At 38.3% G+C, this 23,540-nt stretch overlaps 2 protein-coding genes across 2 annotated transcripts; both read right to left on the bottom strand.

The window, feature by feature from the left end:
- Positions 1–211: 211 nt before the first annotated feature.
- LOC114519970 (ral GTPase-activating protein subunit beta-like) lies at positions 212–8,014 on the bottom strand. The gene is made up of 20 exons (XM_028540163.1): positions 6,370–8,014; positions 6,066–6,246; positions 5,847–5,989; positions 5,637–5,734; positions 5,300–5,443; positions 5,015–5,230; positions 4,686–4,838; positions 4,411–4,577; positions 4,239–4,298; positions 3,945–4,166; positions 3,762–3,840; positions 3,351–3,442; positions 3,148–3,275; positions 2,938–3,025; positions 2,771–2,862; positions 2,403–2,658; positions 1,892–2,162; positions 1,250–1,790; positions 1,064–1,180; positions 212–735 (listed from the first exon to the last, which is right to left on the bottom strand). Exons 1-20 carry the CDS (start codon positions 7,782–7,784, stop codon positions 627–629), a joined length of 4,572 nt encoding a protein of 1,523 aa, XP_028395964.1. The 5' UTR covers positions 7,785–8,014; the 3' UTR covers positions 212–626.
- A 151-nt stretch (positions 8,015–8,165) lies between these two features.
- On the bottom strand, positions 8,166–23,525 carry LOC114520201 (multidrug resistance-associated protein 7-like). Its single transcript, XM_028540428.1, is given in 30 exon segments — positions 8,166–8,415; positions 8,509–8,621; positions 8,700–8,797; positions 8,985–9,051; positions 9,137–9,215; positions 9,301–9,434; positions 9,728–9,785; positions 16,631–16,692; positions 16,825–16,982; positions 17,093–17,206; positions 17,282–17,442; positions 17,521–17,576; positions 17,579–17,695; positions 17,808–17,843; positions 17,925–18,047; positions 18,143–18,369; positions 18,490–18,646; positions 18,815–19,054; positions 19,213–19,320; positions 19,431–19,580; positions 19,666–19,758; positions 19,826–20,203; positions 20,436–20,577; positions 20,792–20,877; positions 20,981–21,106; positions 21,210–21,326; positions 21,608–21,712; positions 21,980–22,069; positions 22,148–23,272; positions 23,454–23,525. Coding segments are annotated over 29 exon segments (4,608 nt in total). The 5' UTR covers positions 23,228–23,272; positions 23,454–23,525; the 3' UTR covers positions 8,166–8,282.
- Positions 23,526–23,540: the final 15 nt, after the last annotated feature.

Here is a 23,540-nt window from a genome sequence, read left to right as displayed (position 1 = left end):
TATTTACGGGCTGATTAGAATCGTGACAATACAAAAGTTTTCAAATCGTCTGACTATCAATGTAAGACATCATCAAATCAGTCAACAGGAGACTGTCGACAGAGCAAGATTGGCCTAGCACGCAAAAATTCTCTCAAGCTTGACTGTTAAAAATATCGTTAAAACAATTCCAACAAAAACATTTTTTTCAAAATCAATCTAAAGTTAAAACATTTTAAATATATACTTTCACATTCTGGTATTTTTAAACAACATATCTGACAGGACGTTCTCTTCATCTCACCACTGCAAGGAATGGAAGTGATTGAATACATACGATCTCTATATATTGGAACATCTAACTGTGTTTTATTGATTTTAACATGGTCATAGTTTTCATTCATAATATATATTGTTTGCGAATAAATTACTATATAGCATCACTGTTGAATATCACTGGGGAATATCAGCGTGTAATATATAAAGCTATCTACTGTAATTGAAATTGCGGTAACGTCATCTGTGTCCTGGCGTAACCAGTAGTTGTTAACAGCCTCAACATCAGAACTCCCGGAAACTATCCTCGTAAGAGGTGATATTTTTAAGTAAAAATCTATTTTCATTGTACCAAATCAACGTGCGTTGCCTCAATCGGCGAAGAGGGAGGCGTAAAATTCGGGGAAGGTCATTTTGCGTCGACATTTGCGAATGATATCTTGGATTTTCAGCTTTCTGTAGACATGCGGTGGGCAGTAGCTACAGGAAGGAACAAATAATTAGCAAATCGCTGGCATTTTACATGGACAATTAGCAATGATAATTGACTGACTATTAGTACTACAAATAGACCTTTCTCATAATGACGTCAAACGCGGAAAGCCTGATGTTACACGAAGTTTGATTGGCTCGTTTTGTGTAGCCAATCAAAATTGCTATAACATCAGGCTTTGATTTCAGTTCTACTCCAAAACAGTTTCAACAAAAGAGCTTGGTCACACAAAAACCACAGATGTAAATGAGTTCTACTGAGCTTCTAAGAAGAACAGTTTATAACTATTGGGCCAATTCCACTGCAATCACTTACTTGTCGATGTCCAAACGGCGCCTGCGCCCAATATTGACAGCGGTATGTCTAACCATTGCACCCAACGATCGCTGGCTCACTACCATACCGTCCACCAAAGGGCCAGCCATTGGAGACCTGGAACGAGATAATATATCAAGACTAACTAATAGACCTTAATCCGCTATATAGCATGTTTCCACTCACCTGATAGTACATCTCGTATGTATACGAAACAAGCCATTATGCAGAGGTGCAATAAAGATCATCGCTGTTTCTTTCTCCACCGGTTTTCCACTTGGACTCGCCACCATTGTCGTTTCCTTGTTAATTCCTAACTCGTTTAAAATTTCCGTACAAGGAAACAATTCGTGATCGAGGAATCGTTCCAACCAGATAACAAGAATATTGATCTCTGAAAATGTTGAATGTGTGTGCAGTTTTGAGAGATGACGTAGATCTAGGCCCGTGTCAGCGGTGTTACGACTGAGACTAAGACCGCGTGTCTCTGGCAGGGTATCAGACAGGAGACTGGAGGAACTGCTACTTGCACTAGGAAGATTGGTTATGCTCTGTGGTCGTTTCATGGCGAATTGTTTTCTTTTTGTCCTCGGAGTAGTCGTGCGAGATTTCTTTCGTTTCTTGGCCACGCGCGGAAACAACGACGGAACAATGAACGCAATTTCTGTGCAAGTGTCTGCATGATACATGATACGATGACATTCGCCTATTATACCATCTCTTGAATCTAGAGAAATAAACAAAACTTTGCTTCATCTTTAAGGCATAATATCGAAGCATTTCATTTCCTTTTGCAATACTGAATACACATGATAAAACCAACCATACCTTCGGAATCACGTGATCCATGTTGACTGTCAGAGCATTGTTCCTCGTGTACAGCGGTCAACGATTCATTTCCATCGCATTCAGAAGATGACCTGGTTGAGAGATTGCTACTCGGGTTGGTTCCTTCGTGGAAAACCTGGTTCTTTAAATGACTCAGCTTCCAGCTAGAGTTTGGGTTACCAGTCCAACCAGGGTGTTCCTGTACCTCGACAGGCCAACCCAAGGATTGTAAAAACTCGTAGAACATATCTTTATATTCGCAATGTTTGATCTAAAAATAGAATTTGAACGATATACATTTGAATGAAGAAGAATGAATGTAGGAAAACAAGTTATTTTCACAATAGTATTCAAATATGATCTGCAAATATATCAGTTGAATTGTCAGAAAGTAAATTTGTCAGAATGTGAAAAAGTCTGTAACAAAGGCAGTCAGGTGTTAGTGACAGAATTGGCCAACCAGAATCGGGGATTTGAGAGTTGTTAGGCTGCAGATGTATTTTTCACAAACCTCATTTGTTAATATTTGTCTTGCTTCGTGCTGACTTCGCTTCACGTAAAGCACATAAGCTGTATCAAAGCATCTCGTTGGCAAATGATCCAACTCTCTTAGCAACTCATGGAACGAGTCATCCGATGAATTGAGCGGCGATAATTGGGAGGTCTGGGCGCTGGTATCCATCGAGCGGACTTTTTCGAATTCGTCTGGTTTGAGGAGACCCAGACGCGCCAAAATCATACGACAGGCGCTGAACTCAGTCACTGACCTGAAGATCAGGGAATATTGCGAGTCGTTGCACAAGAAAGTGAGCTTCCGCTATGCGGCATTAGATCGATCGAATATCGGAGATTTGTCATCCGGTGAAGCAAGATTCCTACCTGGGTGGTTTAATTTCTGTCATTGGACAAGGAAAAATGGATTCCCCCATTTCTTTTTCAATAATTTCCTGAGCCTTACCCTCCTCGTCTCTCTGTCAAAGATAAAGAAATATCAGTCCAGATCACACCCCTATAACAAGTTGGGAAAAAAACGAAGTTCATTCAACCTGTTCGTTGATCAAATTTTGGATGAAATCTTTCTCTTGCGTTAGTCTCTCGCATGGGATGTTTTCAACAGGAGGAATACTCAAGATCCTGCCAAAAAGGTAAAGAAAATCTTTAAAAAAGACCATTAACTTCACCATTTACAGTAGAGTCTCTTTTCTCCTGAGGTATGGTAAGATGAGATGAACCTTGACAAGAGATAAATTACTCACGCTTTTGTTAAAGCAACTGTTTCCACATCGGCTGGAAAATGTTTACGAATGCACTGTTGTTGTAATGGCATATCAAGATTAGGATCTGGTCGCTTTGGTCCATCACTTTGACACACGCCCAACGTTTCCTGAAGAAAACAAAATGGTTGGAATCAATCAACTACTGGTTGTACAAGCAAGGAAGATTGTGGCATCGTACGAACCTTTTTTGATTCAGGGATCTGTCGCAATTCCACTGTCCATGATGTTCTTCCCGTAGGACCTCGTAACAGGATTGTTGCAGTCGGGGACAGACCTGCAGAGATGAGGAATTAAAATGGAATAAGAAACGTCGAAATATAGTTTGAAATGTAGGTATAACCCATCAAACTTCTATCTAAAACTACATATTTCGAATCAATTCTGATTTATCTTCAGCAGTGATGCAAGAATATATATTCTTTTAAAAATTGAAGACATTGAATATGCATGCACTCTTTATTATATTCCGAATAACGTTTATTCTAGCAAAAACAAAACACTCTATAATCATCGTGGATGAACGATGAGTATAATGCAAGTTCTCACGTGAACCAGAAACGACTGAAGGGAAATTCAAGACAGACATGCATTACCATCATGAGTTTGGACAGATTCCTGAAGTATGGCAACAATAATGCTATCATCAATCACAAAATATTGGAATCGTTTCGTCTAGAAAATACATCAGTAAATACAGTGAGGATTGCATTGGATAAATTTCCAGCAGTCGAGATCGTTTTAAATGAATTATCTCTCATTAAGCTGATACGGGGTACCTGTTCCTCCTCACTTAGGAATTCCATCAATATTTCTTCATCAAGAAGAGATGAAGACGACGCTGGACCACAAGGAGAAGGAAATGAACCAACGTACTCCATGATGCTGCTAAGAACTCCTTCAGCGGCCTCTCGTACCCGAAACGAGGCAGGTTTTAATGATTTATCTCCTTTAGGTTGACTTTTCATCACCTCTGCTGTCGCTTCTTGACTCTCGCTTGCCTAACACCAAAGATATTTACACTTTTTAAAGACTACATGATGAAGATGAAACTGGAAGATGAGTGGACATACCTTGGACTTGGTTCCTGAGATTCCTAACTCGACAACCTCAAGAATTGCCTGAAGACTTTTCTAAAATGGATGAAAAGATAGTTGTGAGTAACCACAACATAATGACGTCATGTTGAAGAATGACATCATTATGGTGACATAATCATTGATGATGTCATACACGTATGAGCACCTGATCGTCCAGTAGCCAAGGATGTGAAGCAATCCAGGTGAGCAAACAGTTGAAAGCAGCGACCATCATGGAATGAAGATCGCGTGAATGAAACGGAGCTGGTTGTTTGGCCTGGTATTCAACATAGTCACAAAGCCACTTGATGGTTCGCTGACATTCTTGCTTGTCTAAACACATTTATGGGGTCTCAGGCTTTGAATAAGAAGCTAATCATTTCTGTAGTTGGAGATGAATAGAATCTGTTCTCCATGTAGAAAAACTCTGGAATTACTTACTAATATTCTTGATGTTCATCTCCGCCATTGCTGTCATCAGTTCAAAAGCAGAAAGAGTGACATGAAAATCAGTCTTCCACTTACTACCAAAGATCAACTTCTGGTTCACAAGGTGAGTGAGGTGAGTGAACAAGGAACTCGCTGAAGAACCACCTTAATGCAATACCATCCAAGATTAGTAAAACCTTATGCTTTATACCAATGGAAACTCAGGAAGTCCATATTTTTACCCTCTATCTATTTAAATTCTCAAAAACATTTGCACTGTTTTCAAGGATATTAGCTTTGAAATGTTGGATTATTACTTGAATTATTGTCTCAACACTTACGCAAATGAGAGTGATAATCAGCACTGGTATTGTTTGTTGTATCTTCAACCTCGTTCTGACTCACATCTTCCACCAACTTTCCTCCTACTTCAGAGCAATTGCTATCCTGAGTTTCCAGTGAGAATGCCTTATGCAGTGTATTTGGTCCTGGTGATTGTGCAAGTCTTTCTTTCCCCTCCTCGACCAGAGCACTGTCTTGGACAAATAACATCACACCTAAAAATACAGGAGTTAGTGATCTTCTTCACATTTAAATCCCACAAAAATGCATCGTCAGGAATGTACCTCCAAGCAAGAGCTGAGTATTGTGTGAGTCAACTTCATTCTCCAAAGCACGAACTAACAGTTTAATCAGTTTAGATTTCAGTGACAGAAATGTGACGTTTTCATTTCCCGATTTCTTGCTCCCTTTCTGGCTCATAGAAACATCTAAAAATATTGTAAATGTTTCTTTTTCAAAATTCATTCACAGGGTGATTCTCTGGTCACACACCTGACAATGTTATTCTATTTTGTTACATGTAAAATATGAAGCCTGAAGAAACGGCAATGTCACATGTGTGTGACCAGAGAATCACCCCACACCTTTATGCCTCTCATATGGTTTGTAATTGCAAATTACCTGCAATAGCCAGCTCTCCAAAATGATAAGGCAGACATAACATTGACAATAACAAATGTATTCCAGCTCTCTGAAGTTGAACCATAGGAACATCACACCTTCAAAGAGTGAAATAAAATGGACATACATTAAAGAGAAAGCACAGTGGATCTGGTGGTAAAAGATTAGACTTTCACTGACATGACAACCATATGAACAAGAGCAACTTACTCCATCGACATATCATTATGTCCAAGTACTTTCTCCAAGGCTGCAATCAAATGTGGTATCACTACATCCACTCCTGGTAAATTCACCCTCAGGAGATTTGTTGAATTTAATAAGATGCTTGATAACACATGACCTGAACAAGACTACAGGAAAAAAGATGCAGCGTGGTTTGAACACCTTGTTAACTCAAAAAAACACTGTTAATGATCTATCTCTAACCTTGTCATAGTTTAAGCCGGCTGCTAGAGAGAAATAAAATCTTGAGAGGTAAACTGGTAAAATAACACCAGATCTTTGACTGCAGAAGATTCGACAAAGGGCACCAAATGCTTCAGCTCGTCCTTGCTCAAACTCCCTGTATCCTTTGTTTCCTGTACTCTGGTTGCCATCATCTTCAAAACTGAAAAATACAAATCATAAATTAAGATGAAGCTAAAAAATTCAACACGACAATTTGAATGAGAAACTTGTCCCTGTTCATGCAATTCTTAACCCCTCATGATTGCCTTTCCTCCTTACTTACCTTTCATTATTCTCAACTAAACATTTCTCCCAAGTCCTGCAAAGCTTCATTTCCATGCTTCTGACATCCACATGTGCCAAGGTCGCTTGAAACAACCATGTACCAAGCAAATGCAGGACACTGTTTTCCAGTGGCATTGAAGTGTGTGTTTTTATTCCAACAGTTTGGCCAAAAAGATAATTTGATTGATTCTCCAATCTCCCAGGAAGCTTCCAATCTATGTCTCGTGTGATGTTAGCAAGATGATCAGTTGAGACAGCAGTTTGTACACGATAGGGTTTGCTTTCACTTTTTGAGCCTGGAATTGTTGAATTATCCGGAGAAATATGATTAAACATGACTGGTTTTTCACACAGGCACTTCTTCCCGAGCAAAGTATCAGCCAGTGTTGCAATTCCTTTCATAGCCGCGTAAAAGTTCTTCGGCAGAGAGTTTAGGCAGGAGTGTTCGGAGGGTTGATGAGTGTTTATACTGACCAGTGCATCTTCCTTGAACTTCTTTGTATCACTTATAATTTCTTTATCTGAGAGATCGACTGGATTACCCATGATATGGAGAAATCTAAACCAACTCTGAATTAAACATTTGTTTTCTAAACTTGTGGGAATTCTAATCTCGTGTTTCTTGTCATCTAATGGGTACAGCGGGAAACCGCTACCGTATTCAACCAACAACACTCTCCTCGTGATTGAGAATATTGTTTTATTCCACAATGCCACAAAATCAGTGTGATGTCTCCACGTGCAGCACATCTCTTGAAGCGTATTCCAGAGGGGTGGATCCGGAAACGCCCAAACGCAAGCTTGTAGCCAGACATCAAACAGTACCTCAATTAACAATCTACAAAGCTGTTCGGTCAAACCACCAGGAACAAAAGGTGGTGATAGCAACGAATCAGAAATCGATAACAGGAACTGTAACATGACTTTCAATGTAGTTTCGTTCATTTTGCAACATTCGTGAGAGATCCGTTGAACACCTTGCAGTACTTTCATACATAAGGAAGCTTGTAGTGCAAGTGTCCCTTCAGTTTTTGGTATAAACAAGTTCTTGAAATGTTGTAAAATTTTTTGACAATACGTGTTTGGGTCGTTCAGAATTACTTTGGGTACTTCTTGTTTTGGTTGAGACGATAAAGAACTAAGCCAGTCTAAGTATATTGAGACACAACCTTTTAATGTTTCACCTTCGGAAAGAGGAAGTCCCAAACCAAAGCAGATCACATGCATAGTCCATTTAATATCCTCGCCAGATTTAAATCGTTTCTTGCTGTTCTCTAAAGGATTATCAATTAAGTTCTTAACAACTACCTTAGCAACATCTCGTCCAACAGAGCTTGAATACACTGATAAAGCACTTCTTCCACTATCATCGTTTCTAATATCCTCGCTTAGAGACACCCACTCTGAATACATACTGCAGTGTATGTATTCCAAACAATCCTAGGTGCCAATGCTTAAACAAGTGTACAATATTTTAGTACTTTTATCCATCATCTGTAATACGATATAACACCAATTACGCGACAAACATTGTCCTTGAAAACATACTATTCATTACAGCTCCTTTCAAACACGCAGCTTTCGTTCATTTTTGATAATATCGGAAGAAATCCTGACATTCTCAAATGAACAACTCCGCCATCTTTCCATTTGCAAGCAAACAGGATTCCTCCTTCGCGCACGTCACGCGGTGTGTGGCGTTACACGCGAGATGTACACAGTGTGCGGGATCCTTGCGTGGAGCGAATAGGGAGTGAGATAAACACATTTACGATTGCAAAAAACATTCACATCTTTATTTTCTCTAGATATATAAATAAACATAAAGCCATTTTTGCATTTATTAATATAAATTTTAGAATTCTAACTGCTTTACATTTATCATCCCTAAAAATTGGAAGCAATCTTCCGTTAGTACGTCTCGTTTATTAAAGTTGAAAATAACGAGTCTTTATTTCTTCGTAATTCGTCAGGAGGGCCGAATTCTGCGACTTGAGCCTTGTCCATCACCAGCACACGATCACTGTCCAAGATTGTCTCAATTCTTGAAAACAAAATAGTTTAAAAAAAAGGGTAGGTTAAGACCAAGTTAGCTTCAATAATCAATGTTGTCGTAGGTGTATTGGTCACACCTCACCTGTGCGCTATAGTAAGAACAGTACTTGACTGAAATTCATCCCGTATCGCCTTTTGAATCAACTTATCCGTCTCAAAATCCACACTTGCAGTTGCCTCGTCAATACACAAAACCTAAAAACAAATATTTGATCCATGTTCAAAAGAAGGCAAATGACTTAATTGTTACACTCGAGATAATAACAACACTACCTTTGCTTTCGTCAACAAAGCTCTTGCAAGACATATCAATTGCCTTTGGCCACAAGAAAGATTACGACCGCGTTCACCCACATTTGCTTCGAGTCCCCCTGAAGAAGAATGTATTTCAGAAGAATATGAAACTTTACAAAAAGTTGTCTTTCGGTAGATTCGAAACGAGTCTCTTTCTTTTTCCGGCGAGGTGAAATTGTTATAAGACAATTGCGAAATGTTGAAATTGCGAAGTGAATTATTGAAACGCCCATCAGGAAGGCGAAAGATAGACTAAGAAAGTACCTAGTTCAAGAACTGCTTGTTTAAGGTAACAACAGTCAAGAACATGCCATAACTGAGCGTCGTCAAACTATAATAAAATGTGGATATATGGGTTATACCGAGTGGATTTTGGACCGCTAAATAATCATGAAAAGGGTGGGTGATCCTCTTACTTGATTTGTTGGGTCGACATTCTTCCTCACACTGTCACAAAAGAGGAACGGGTCTTGTGGAATAATCGCCAGAGATGACCTAAAAATAGCGATGACAAAGAGGAAATTGATGGACTAAATCACGCGAGACGCCCACGGAGAACACACGGAGAGATTGGCGTTACCTTAATCTTCCTAAATGTAATGTTGCAATATCAAGACCGTCTATTGTAACATGACCGCTTTGAAGGCTAACAATCTTAAAGAGAACAAGAAATAAACTGGACTTCCCAGATCCTGTTCGACCAACAATTCCAATCTAAAAAAACGAGAATACTCGTTACGCATATTTTCCTCTGTTAATGCTTGGGTTATGACAGTTGGAATTTTAAACAGGTCAATCCAAGGTTTTAAAGAATTTGTAACGAATACAAGGGTAAAATAAGCTCAGGATTAATCACTGCTTTCAATTCCCCCGCATATCCCAAACAAATTCTATAAAATTTACGATTTACCAGAGGAAAACTCCAACAGCGATTACAGAAAATTGCAGTCGCCAGTCGGATTCATCTATTCACGGAAATCGATTTATTTGGATAAACGTATAATTACTTTCTCATTTGGCAGAGTTTCAAACGTTACTTGACGTAATGCTGGCGGGAGACCTGGCCTAAAATAAAAGTTAAAAAATCAATGTATTGAGTACTCGCCCGACCTATTTTGGCACGACAAAGAACTCCCACCCAATATGGGCAATGAAGCATCGAGGTAAGAGACAATATTTATGAGGTTGTCATGGCCATAGAAGTAGAGGAACTTAACTCATCTAAATGATAAGAATTGATGAGGTTTCATATTTTGTTTCATCGGGGAAGCACCGAAATTTCGATTGATATTAAAAAAACACCTGAGTGAGTGCATTTTAGTAATTCTTAGAATTTAAATTAAAAATGTTAGCACAATATTTAGAATATTTAGTTGATGAAAAACAAGACGATGAAGCGTAATATCAAGTGTGGAAATGCCAAGTTGTTTTCAAGCATTCGTATTGAGTAGTAATTGATATATACAGAGGGATTTATAACCACTTAACGCAGAGTAAATTGCGCCCTCACATCCCCCTTTAATTACGTTGACTCCTAACTATATTTGAAATTCCTGTTTGGATCTCTCACAGTTTGGTTCCACTCAACACCACAAGTCATACATTGTCTCTACGAATTTACTGCTGTGTCTTCGGACGCCTGACAGACGACACACGATTTGGCGAAATTCAGAAAACTTGGCGGTGAATGATGCAAGCACGGAGATTTAATAAATTCATTTCATGGCATAATTGTCAACTTAACGACAATCTTAATCTACAGAATAATATATATATAAACTAATTTAAATGTCTAAGCATTACGTTGAACACAGGGGAGCGTAAACACGGAATTTTTAAAACCAGGCGTATAAAGGATTGTGATTAAGAATAGCTTAATTTGTGAAGGTAAACCCTTTGTGGTACACCCCTGCTGGTAGACACAAGACTGCCAAGAGAGTTCGTGAAAAGATCAATACTAGAAGTGCAAGCAAAAACATTAAAAGAGACAATAAGCAAAACAAAGAAATGCGGTGAGGTGCATACGTTGTTTTATGACGCGAAAGTCAATCATCTATCCATTGTGTGGAATATAAATAGCTAAGCAGGTCAGCTGGTGTCAACTGTCACTCAATCATGCATCAGTCATCTAGCACGCCTCTCTGAGGTCCTTGGACATCAACCAATCAAAAACGCCACCCTAGACAGGTCATGTGACACCCCTCCTAAGGGGAGTGCTGTAGGAGTCTTCAGTCAGATAACAATACAAATTCAATACAGAAACATTTCATAAAATAGCACGAGTTTCATTATGGAAGTAATACAAGATCTTCCTCTGCCAATGGCTGAGGATTTCCACAGCAAAAATTACCTCGCAATGGATTCGAGTCGATTTCTCTCTCAAATCGAGATTGAGTGTTTGACACAGAGCATGGAGGTTGCGTTGAAGAAAGTTGCTCAGAACAGCAGAAAAAGAAGAAAATCGAGAGTGTTGCGATATTTTAATCCAAGTTTAGAGGAAATCAAAGAACATGCAGAGGATGCCCAGGAACCGGCGGTTGACTTGAGCAGTTTGCATAGAGAGAGAGCTATGAACGAGGGACACTTCGCCCGCAGAGGTAGTCGCAAATCTCGAAGCTCAAAACAAGATAGGAACTGAGTAATTGGTTTTATGACTAACTTGTATCGACCTGAAAGCTCTGTAAAAGAATACAAATCTGGAAACGTTTTACAGCTCACGGATACGCAGACTTTGATAGACCTAGGACACATGAACAATTTTCACACCAAAGCAAAATGCTTGAGTAATTCCCATGAACTCGCTAGGATCAGATTCACAAAATCTACATATATGGAGTAACCTCTTCCAGAAAGATTGGTATAAACAATATATTAAAACCGAAGATCGATAGTACTCAAGCTATGGATTCTCCCTAGAATATACGACGAAATAACCCACAAAAAGGATATTTAATACGACACTCCAACAGAGACAATGGTATAGGAGAAGATGGGAACTAACGAAAGAGCGTTGTTTCAGCCCCGATTTGCAGAAAAAGTTCATCTAAGTTTGACTTCTTTATGTACTTATTTAGCTGCCCAGGAACCTATACAACCAATATTCGGAAATGCCTTAAAGAATTACTGTCATCTCGAATATTTGGGCACAGCAAGAGAAGAGATCATATATCTTGTATCTGACCTCACGATACGGTCATTGCTTTTTGCCAAGACCTGTTTACAAGAGTCAGAATATAACTTGGATTAATGCCAGGGAAAACCAGGCGCTCTTCTGAAATATCGACAATGCCAAAGCGTGCCAAAATTAAACCTGTTTTAACAAGTTATTGCTTGAAAAGGACAAACTACAGCTTGGCTGTTGAGATCTCAGCGAGCATCGTTGAATGGTAATTCACGAATGAATGTTGTGCTCAATATATATGGGAACATATGAAGAAGATCGCAAGAACAGAATTATAGTTCCTTTAGAAGAATCAAATGCACAAAATCGTTGAACGCATCGACGCAAAATTGTTCATATATATATTGTACAAATGTAGATAGCTTTTGTATGCGGTGTTTGACAATAGAAAACAATCCACATGCATGTTAATTACCTTGAATCATGTGCTAATAGTCGGCCCAACCAATCTTCAAAATGAAGAATTACCCGCATTTAAAAAACCTACCATTGCTGGTCAAACAACGCCACGTTCTGTATATATTGGTATAATAGAAATCAAAGCCTTGTAATTCGGATTTTCTTGTCGATATAGAACTATAGAGAGAAACGCTTTGCGAAAGACCGCAGACTTCTCATCGACAATATACACTTTATTTAGATTAATAAAATTATCCTGAGTATTCACTGAAAATAGAACTAAATATATATATATATATTTGTATATACGTAAATGTGTATAAAGAATTGGAATTTGTAGATACTTGATACCCAAAAGGTGTTTGTTTATATTGGAATTGTATAATAGATTTAAAATGTTTGAAGGTATAGATGTAACATAGATGGACATCATATATGCGTATTGATATTGTACGTGTTGTAAATAAGCATGAATTAGATTCAAGACGAAATGTGTTTTGTAGAAGAAAGTAGAAAAGAGTGTGCAATAAACTTTTCATAGTGAATCTTCATGGTGTATTTTGTTGGGTAGAATTGTTATAATTATGAATAATTTCCATTTATAAACTCCACAAACTTAATTCATGCCAATCACTCGGAAGTGTAAATATTCATTTCCCAATCTTCGGCGTTTTTGATTCGTTGGTTCAAAGCACACTTGAGGCTCTTAATCTTATCTAAGTCAACTCGGTCCCTGAAGGACAATACCTCTGTCGCATCAAGTTATCCTTGTGTGGAGTGAACGTATAATTAAAGACCAGAATAACTTTTTGAGTCAATACAGAGATCACCGAGGTTCAAAATTGACAAACATTTTGATGAACAATGTTTTCGTTGGGCCTAATCCTAGAAGATAACAAGGCCGAACATTTCCCTACAGAGATTTCAGATTTACATCTATACCGGCGCAGAATAATCTAGTATTTAATGCAAATTTTACATATTACATAACTCATAACGCTTTTATCAAGAGACTGTGAGATTTATACAGATTTACTAGACGCGCGCTACCATAAACTAGTGATTAAGTCCAACTTATATGGGAAGATTTCGATCCTCTAATACCCAATACCTAATTTGTCGCGCGAAATTTTGCCAACATTGTCGGCTTGTGCAGTTGTGATGCAGCCTACCTTAATAAATTACCAAACGTTTTTGTATCAATTGAATGACTACTTATAGCACAAGGTATTCTCCCTGCCGACTTTTTCTTTTACCTTATCAATTTAAATTATGTCTATTAAAAAACATTTAACGCCAAGGGAAGAGAGAAATAACAAATTAATTAATAAATCATTCTTTGTATAACTTGGCAAATTTCTTTACTAAGAGTATAGCAACTGCATGGTTTAAAATGTAAATAGCTCTAAGAAGAGTCAAAAATCTTTGTTCAAAATCTTCTTTTTATCGTAAAAACATCTAATATCAGCCGGTCAGCAATATTATGAGACAAACAAATCCTTCATAACTCATAGGAGATTATCTGTAGGATATTTGCAACGATTGATTGAAAACGAGTCTATCGTTATAACTCCTCTCAACTTTATCCACAAACAACTTTTAACAATTCATGATGGAAGAGAGAAATCAGCAAATGTATATCAATATATGATATTAAATATTTGTACAGTTTCCGCAGTAGACAGGAAAAACATTTTTTTTGAAATTTTGCGACAAAAATATACGTCATTCGTAATATCTTAATGAAATGATACTTTATGAGGTGAAATGTTACGAGGTGGTCTTGGTAAGACTATGCCACAGATACCCTGAGTTGTGAAATGACGAGTTTCACATGCAGAAGATGACACTATATTGCGTGTCAAAGAAGCTGGTAAACAACAGTTTGCATATCAGTTAGGTAAACGTTAAAAAGAGGCGCTAAAAAAAGCATTTATACTGACAAATGAATGATTTGAATGATTTGTTTGTTAAAAATAACAGCAAAATATTGAATATAAATATTCTAGAAGGCTCCTTTCAAAGCAATTGAGGCTAAACCTCGCGGTACGAAGCACCTGGTTCTATACAACTACAAGAAACTCAACACTCGCCAACAGAGACACTCGTTTATTGGCGCAAGACAAAGAACTTACAAGGCAACAAAGAAAAATGTGCGATTACGACCAATCTCAAAGAAATTCCACACACAACAGACCATTCAAACTCAGTAGCGCAGAACATCAAAGTTAAAAACGACAGCGAAACACCCTGTGCCTTGTTGCTTAGACAAAAGACTCCTACAGACATTATTCTACCTGATATTAATAGTTTCAGCAAAGTACCGATTCCAGGCAATATGAAAAGCTTGAAAATACAACTAGTAGTGTTTACACGCAGTCTGAATATCATATTATACGTATGGTTGTTGTTTTTAAACGATGCAAGTATCATTAAAAGATGATTTATCATGATACATCGATTAGACCTTCTAAAGCCGATATAGAAAATGCAAATGGTATCCTTCTTGAGGTTAATTCCGGGCAAACAACGGAAGATGATCTGTATTAGGAAGATTTAAAGAATACGATTGTAAATCAGCTAAAATCGTAGAAAAATCTTTGGAACATAAGTCTGAAAAATGTGATACCATAAGAAAGCGTTTCTAAGATTCAAGTATACTATATCCACAGACATGGAAGTGAAGATATAAGATTTCAGACTGACACCCTGCAGTGTCCGTGGGCTAGCGTGTCTCAAAGCAGAAAGCCCCAACAATATAGAACCACATAATTATATTTAAGATTGATCTCTAATCTATTGCTCATTTTTCCGAAATATATTGTTCTTCGAGTTCTTTGCTTTCGCTGAGAGTTCCACAGACAGATTTAGGGGAGGTTAAATATGTTCACATATTCGAAGATCTGGTTTCCATTATCTTACGTATATTACAGTTCGAATGACTCATGTGATAAGGCAGGCACTTGAGATATTGACCATTCCTGTCAACGGCAAAGATTTTAGGAACCTCAAGCAGTTTGATGACAGAATTAATGGCGCGAAGCCAGCCAGGGCAGCTAGGGAATGATAAATATAGCAGGTTCCATAAACACATCAATAATGATAATGACTGTAAAAATGTGATATTATTTTAACAGCACTTCAGGAACGCGTCAAGATGTGACACACAAAAGATACTGTTTGTATTGCGTAACTTTGAAAAAACAATCTCCTGCACAGGCTGCACTGACAAGACACAACTCGAACGAACATGATTTAGCTGTCGGCGACTATTTAATGAGTTTTTCGATTCTCCGGGTGGCAATGTTACGCATGATAGAAGATATTATAAGCTTTATTATAAGATTTAGAAGCAACTATTAAAAGAGACCACAGTAGTTGTGTTTTAACGCTTAATTAGTTTTTTTTGAAGAAGAAAAGCTTTGACAGAATCAGAATGAATCAAAAAGCTTGAAAAAAAAGAGACGTGATCCTTCAGGAGTTTTTGAGCTTATCAATTGACTTATGTTTAAACAGGAAGACAGCTCTTTGCTGGACTTGCTGTTTCTGAATCCGAATCTCTCCAAAGGAGTGGGAGGGACGAAAGTTTAATTAAAATCCAAGAAAGTGACCACATGGCTAGTCAGTGGGGATGAAAAGTTGTAAAAAAATCCTAAAATTGAGGCCAGCTGAGGACATTTGTTTATCTTATCATTCAAGTATAGAATTTCAAAGCAAACGAGTTCTAAAAATGAACGCTTAATCTATTATCTAATCAAAGTGTTGACAGGGAATGGTTTCAAAGAGACATTTAATATCAATCCCTATGAATTAGGAAAAGGATTTGAACACACATGAAAGGCCAAGTTAGGGTTCAAAATACTTCAATTCATTGATATAGGGGCCGAAATGTCAGACAACTCTCCTTGACGTATGAGATTTACTATAGATTCGATGGCACGAGTCTTGCTATTAGCTCAAACTTTACGAAAACGGATATTGTTGTTGTATTGCCCGAGATCACATACATCAGAACGACAGGCGGTGAAGCCTGCGCCCAATTTCAAGGAGAAAGAAAAGACGAAATTGTTTAGTGGAAACTCTGAAATGATATTCTCAAAGACATCAAGAAAAGAAGAAGTGGAATTTAGACCCTGATCAATGCGAGGCAGGAATGTTCACAGAAAAAAAGTTTCTTCTTCGTTGAGTTGGTTCCTCGCCGCTAAACATTTCTTTGTATCATTTCATTAATTGCAATTACGCTTTTCAGACAGGAAGTATTTAAATGGTCAAACTGGTTTTGTTGTCGGCATGAAAATCGTATATAGCTATAATTTAACGTCAATCGTACCTGTAAATAAGCGAAACGTTATTGAAGGTAATTTTTCCTTGATTTGGCCAAGATAACGGAGGCTATATAAGGAAGATGAGTCAACTTCAAATGATTGGCAGGACGGTGACGTAATACTGTATAACCAAGGGTGGTCAGCCTGCATGTAAAGCCACCGGGCGGGCAGGCAAGAAGGAAGCAACACTCGCACTTACAATGCAGAGTCCATCAACTTCATGTGGAACGCCGCTGACATACTGCATTGCTCTCTCTACGCTGACCATCTGTTTTTCGGTCTCAGTGAATGACGTCACGAGACCTGAGAGTTGATTCGTTATCGTTAGAGCGTAGGAAATAGCGAGACCAACCAAACCTGGAAGAAAAGTGGAAGCACATTTTGAAAGACGCTGGCTGAGAGTATAAGTGACTGATCCATCCAGTTTAATCAATGCAGTCACTCAATTTTGTCAATTAATAACTGACCTGGATCAACTGAGCTAAAGTGATGTTCCAACACAGCAATAAACGAGACGCAAGTAACCATAGCAACGCCAAGCATTTGAAGATGTAAACTCAACCACTGTGACGCCGCTAGACCTATGAAGAGGAAAATAATTGAGCTCCGCGCTGACGCAATCCTGATTTCTCGACATTTGCACATTCCTGCCTTACCAGAAAAATTTGCGCGTTGATTCAGTTCTAGTCTCTTCTCATTCTCGACCCGGAATCGTTCCGAGGCCCTGAGCGCACGGATGGTCGGCAAGCCATTCAAGGTTTCCGAGAAATGCGCGTAGACTGGAGAAAGAGTAACGGTCATGAAACGCTTGACCTCTCTGAAAAATAAACAAAAAAACTTCAAGGTGTTAGAGTCAGATGTGACAACCAGGTTAGCGATTGATGGCGGTCCATACCTGGATGTCTTTCTGTAGTAATTCTGAATCTTGAAGTAAAAAAAGGCGAGAGGGGAATAAGAACTAGTAAAAACCATGGGAGACCATAACATGTAATACATATTGTACCAACGACACCAAACAACTGAGCCAGAAATATGTTCATCATAAATGGCAGAGAATCATCGATAGAATACTAGAAAAAATGATACAAAGATGGTTGATCCTGGAGGTGAAGAAAGACACAACGGATGACAGAAATAAAGTCAGACATGCAGAAATGGTTATAGTGATAAACCATTGCTTACTGTATCAGACGAGAATCTGTTCACCACACGCCCAATCTAAGGAATAAAGTTACACAGTGTTTTTCATGGAGAAACTCGACTTATCATAATTTTGTGTATTTCACTCAAGTTCCCTACCGGCGTTACGTCGAAGAATGACACGGGTGCTGCAAGGATACTCTTCAAAAGTTTCTCGTGAATAACCTGGGCGGCCTTTACTCCGCCGTAGGCGAAGAGAAACGCTCTAAAAAACGTAAAAACCTAGAGGAAGAATGCACATTTAGGATGACCAAAGATGGTAATAAGAATGCCATATAATAATATTAAATTATATGTTTTCAAAGTTATCTTCTCACCGTATTTGCAAAAGCTATTCCTCCGTAAACAACGAGGTAAAATGTTAAACTTCCAGTCTTGATCCTAAGATGAGTGGCGTGAAGAACCTCAGGGTCGCTGTGGACTTCACTGGACGCGTGAGGTGGCCAGAGCACGTGACCATATGAAGACGTATCATTGGTGGATTGGGAATGTTTGTCGTGAGAGATCCAGTAAGCCAGCCACCAGTCACTGATGTTACGAGAGGCTGGAACGAGATACAGGTATAACAGTACCGTGTTTGTTTGGTCGAGTCAAACCAGATTAGCTAGGTAGGAATCCAACCTAAGGCAAAGAGCTGATTGACTGACACCCGGCCAGTGCTCACCTTGCATTAGAAACAAAGAGAGTAAGATACTGATTGTCAAACAGACACCAGCGGCTTGCCAGTATGAACGATAAACATCGTATTTTACAACACCAACATCTTTTTCTTCCTCCTCAACTAAACCTGGATCAGAAAGATTTTCTTCAACTTTCTTTCGCTAATTTCAACATTTTCTTCTCCGTCAACTGAAAATGAACACAGTAATACTCAGTCCCTAACCACCACGCAACATTTACTACGATGATGAAACCCTAAAAATCTCGCCTCCCAAAACTCTCTCCCCAACAGAATGTGCGACAAAATTCGCACTAAACATACCGCTGACTGACATTTTACTGATCCAAGTAGTTTTCTTCAAAACTTCATTCGGGAAACCATTACAAGCCACTTTCCCGTGCTCCATGGCAACAATCACGTCAGCATCATGTAGGTATTTCCAATGATGCGTGCAAAGAATTCTGGTCTTATGTTTAAGAACACCCATAATGCAATGTGTGAAGATGTGTGAGGCGACGTGAGTATCAACTGCGGCTAATGGATCATCCAGAAGATAAATTTCTTTGTCCTGAAAAATGTAAGCGATCGATCAGTTTTGAACTTCTGAAACTGTTCCCTTTTCAAAGCTCCAGCACGAATCAGTTCTTATTGATGCAGCAGATACCTGCTTTATGATACTTCTAGAGGTGAGAGGTCCATGCAGTAAGGATCATCTATATTTAATACCTGATAAATTGCTCGTGCCAGCGAGATTCTTGCCTTCTGTCCTCCACTAAGTGTAACGCCATTTTCTCCTACTTCTGTTTGATCATGAGCAGGAAGTATTTTTAAATCCTTTGAAAAAGAAAAGCAAACTGTTTGGACCAGAACTGACAACACATTATCTTCGCTGTAACTGCAGATTTCTCGCGATCTACGGAAACCATTGCATCCTAAGAACTCACCTCCTCCAGGGCACACGCCTTTAGAACTGCCTGGTATTTGCTGCGATCAAAAGCCTTTCCGAACAGTATGTTCTCTCTCACAGTAGCGTGTTGTATCCATGGTTCTTGACTAGCGAGTCCAAAACCATCTTGTAGCGTAGCCACATAAACCTATGATAGACGAAAACAGAGAATACAGTGAAGGGAAGTTAGAGAACTGGGAAAAGATGAAGACGAATAGAAACATAAAAGATACCTTGCCCTGCGATTTGTCCATGTCAGCGGTAATTGCGGAGAGAAGAGAACTCTTGCCAGAACCCACGTGGCCAATAACGCCAATGAATTGACCCTTTGAGAGAAAAAAATTAAACAATAATTAACTTGATGACTGCAGTTGAAAACAACACATTCATTACCTGATAAGCAGATAGATTAATCTTCTGCAATGGCTGTGTATGAGCGACTTTTTCTTCAGCTTTCCCATCACTTTCTTTGTGTTTTAATAAATCATTTGAATGACCAACATCGTCATTTTTAGTTGAACACAGATCAGCCTCAAGTCCACCAGAGTTCCACGTGAAATCAGCATCCTCTAGAAGAATCATTGTTCTGGAATCCATTTTACCATTTCCGATGCTTGAACTGTAAAATTCTTTCAAGTCCAGTTCTTCCAGAATTAGAAACCTGTTCACCCGGTTTAGCGAGACCCAGGCCTCGATCAAACCATTAATTACCCAAGGAAAGACGTTCAGAGGAAATATTAACATGTTGAATAAAGCAATACTTGTGAATACCTGTGAAGTTGACGAGAAAGTTAGCAAACAAATACGCGAAAGATATGCCATTTAGACATGGTATAGGCTAGGTGGCTATTAGCTAATTTTAAGGTCTGTTTATACGACCCAATTTTGTTGGATCTAATTCACTTCTGATGGATGTTTCATAGTCTGTTGTCTTGTAGAAGTGAATTGAATCCGACCTTAAGAAAACTTAAGATAAATATGTTCCAGTCAATTATAAAACTACCTTGGCAGCTGTCAATGTGTTTCCTAATAAGACGTAAGTACAGAATGTCAAGATTGATATCAGCACAGGAGTTGTAGCCCAGAAATATACACACAGGGCATCTAGATATTTCATCCCTTTCAAATTCTTTAATTCCCCAGATCTTGAAAATAAAACAAAGATATATATATGTGTAAATATTTTAAGCACTATGACGAGATGTGACAGCGAACCAGTTCTCAGAAAGAATCAGTTTCAAACGTTGTGGTCCTTGTCTGTGTAGGTTATATTTAAACACTACAGTTGCATGTGTACTTTGTCTCTGATAGGTTTACATGGAAATTGATAAAACGAATGAATAAAGAAGAAATGAATACCTGAGTTCATGAACTTTTGAGGAGAACATTCTTTCCCAAGCATAAAATTTGATCACTCGAATACCATAAAGAATTTCGTTCATTACCTAAAGACAAACAAGACCTATCCATACACTTCATCTGCGAACTACGATCAACACAGTTCACCAACAGATTTATTCATCGTTTTACAACCTCATAGGCTCAAACCTTAACTCTTGCGTCTTTTTTCTCCATCATGTTTTCAGAATATTTCCGTATTTTCACAGCCAGACATTTATTTATAGGAATGAGTAGGATGGCAAAACACAATCCAGCCAGAAACGATAAGCCAACCTGAAAATTTTTCATTCAAAAAATCAACTGTCTGCCGGTTAATCTTACTATTCCTGGCTTAGTTTTTACGATATTACCCAGTTGAACAAGGCCGTTCACGAACCTGTTGATGAAGCAGATACAAAGAAACCGCAACTTGAAAAGGAAGGCTCCAAAACTGATGAAAACTTTGACAAAAATTGACGATACGATCTGTATCCGTGCTCATGAAGTTAACCACCTAAAAAAAAGATTTGTTGGTGGAAGGCATGAACTAATGATTCACAAAATTGAAGTGCGCGAGAACTCAGTTTTTCCTATTTTTCCCGTTGGTAATTCGGAATCAGACTCGGATGAGTTCATGATCAATAATAGTTCGTTTGAAATTCTTCCTAAACTCTGGTTTACTTTACAGGTTATTTCTACGGCAATTGAAGCTAAATTATCGTGATTTACGGCTGTGACCGAACTGGCATTACCACGTTTATGTGAATTGTTTCTTTCCAGACCTACGGCGCCTACCTCGCCAGTTGAGAACAAGTAAAGACCAGTGGATTTAACAGCCAAAGTTTTGTGATAAACAGACGTTATCACAGCAGCTCTAATCTTCAATCCAACTTTATTCACCTAAGAATCAAGAGCAGACATTGATGAACACCAAGGAAGATGGACGAAGAAAATACTAATGTTATGTTCGACCTCTTCAACATCACTTTGTAATAAAGAAGGAACCATAAGCCAAGTTAAATTCATGTGAGATTTATTCTCTCTGGCTCTGACTCTCTCTGAAGGGTTTACTCTCTCTGGCTCTCTCTGACTCTACACTGTGTTTCAGACTAGCTTGGCTGACGAAAAAAGGAAGAACTCTAAAGGTGTCATATATTATCTACTCACAAGATATCCATAATGTGCAGAAATGAATGCACCAACTAAAGTAGAAGCAAACAGCCCAGCAGCGTAATAGTATCCATGTTCCATCGGTTCCTAGATAATCAATACCATAGATTATATAATAACCCATTCCCTACATTCAACCATTTGTCTGTCCAGCATTATGTTTACCTGTTTGTTCTCCATAAACGAGACGAGTGCATGTAATAACAATGGCCCAGCAAACCCAAGACAGTCACCAAGAAATTTCAAAATACCAATTGAATAATACTGCACACCAAATGCCTTATGCAGAGCCTTTAACAATAAATACTTTGTCGCATTATTCTTTTCATCAGATCCGCATGTCCCATGATCATTTCTGTTTAGAGACTTGTGCATTTTTTGGAGTATTCTTCGAAATGATTCTGCAATGTGTTTGGTGGACAATGATGCTGGCAGGCAATACAAATCCTCAGCAACTTTCAGTTTGTCTTCCAGACCTTTCTTCATAAGTTCGTATACCCACCAGAACATAGTCCTTGACAATATTCCAGAGTTTTCATCAACCTTACGGAGCTCTTCTGATGGATAATCTTTTGAAAGACCACTGTAATATACACGGAAATCCTCTGAACCTAACAGCTTGTCTGTTTCGCTGGCCTCAGCTTGAATACCTGTGTGCAAACGTTTGTTTGGAGCACCACTGGAATTCCATTTTAACCGTACTACCATCAACATGACCACAGCTAAGGTTTGCAAGACAAGGCGAACAAGACAACCATAATTTTCAACTCTGTGATGCTTGTTATTCATAGTGTGTTCACTAGATTCACTATGGATGATAATTCTACAAGTTTGTGCAATTGTTGTGCCCCATGATAGTATAAGAAATGTGCAAAAAATAAATGAAGGCTTGTTTTTCAGTTGCATGTAAATTGATGTCAAAAACCATGCCAATGCAATAAATGCTAACGATAAATAGTAGGATACTGGATTGTAATCTTGGAGTTGAGATAATGAACAAGCAATTTGGGTAACAACTATTAGGACAACAAGCGCAGATAATAGTTGGATTGACTTGATGATTAGTCCAAGTGTACAAACGTGGTTTTCTTGATGTTTTCGAATGTAGTAGACATTGATGGCAGCTAAGATGGCATGAACAGGGCAAATGAGATAAAGTTGAATGAAACAAGATGAAATATTGCCTTCTTGTAGCAAATCAAGACTTCCATTAACGCCACAGATTTTATGGATGTTCATCGTCATTGTACTAGGAATGCATTACGCTACATTACACATAGGTTGAAGAACCTAGCAAGACAAACAAGATTGTAATTAGAAAACTAATGAATGACAGGATGATTGACAGATTATGACAGATTAACAACATTCTAATAGTAATTTAGCCAGGACAATGTGACAAATTTGTAAAATTCTTTGTTACCTAATAAAATTGACCATTAAAAGTTTAAAACAACAATTTGACACTTACATAAAAATATAAAATGTTAAATAATTATTAAATATAACCCACTGAAAAGGAACTGGATTACTGGAACGCTACCTTTGGTCGGAAATG

The sequence above is a fragment of the Dendronephthya gigantea genome, unplaced genomic scaffold (assembly GCF_004324835.1).
Source record: "Dendronephthya gigantea isolate DGI-Jeju-01 unplaced genomic scaffold, DenGig_1.0 000015F, whole genome shotgun sequence".
NCBI classification, from domain to species: Eukaryota; Metazoa; Cnidaria; class Anthozoa; order Malacalcyonacea; family Nephtheidae; genus Dendronephthya; species Dendronephthya gigantea.
This window is presented reverse-complemented; position numbering and strand designations above follow the sequence as displayed.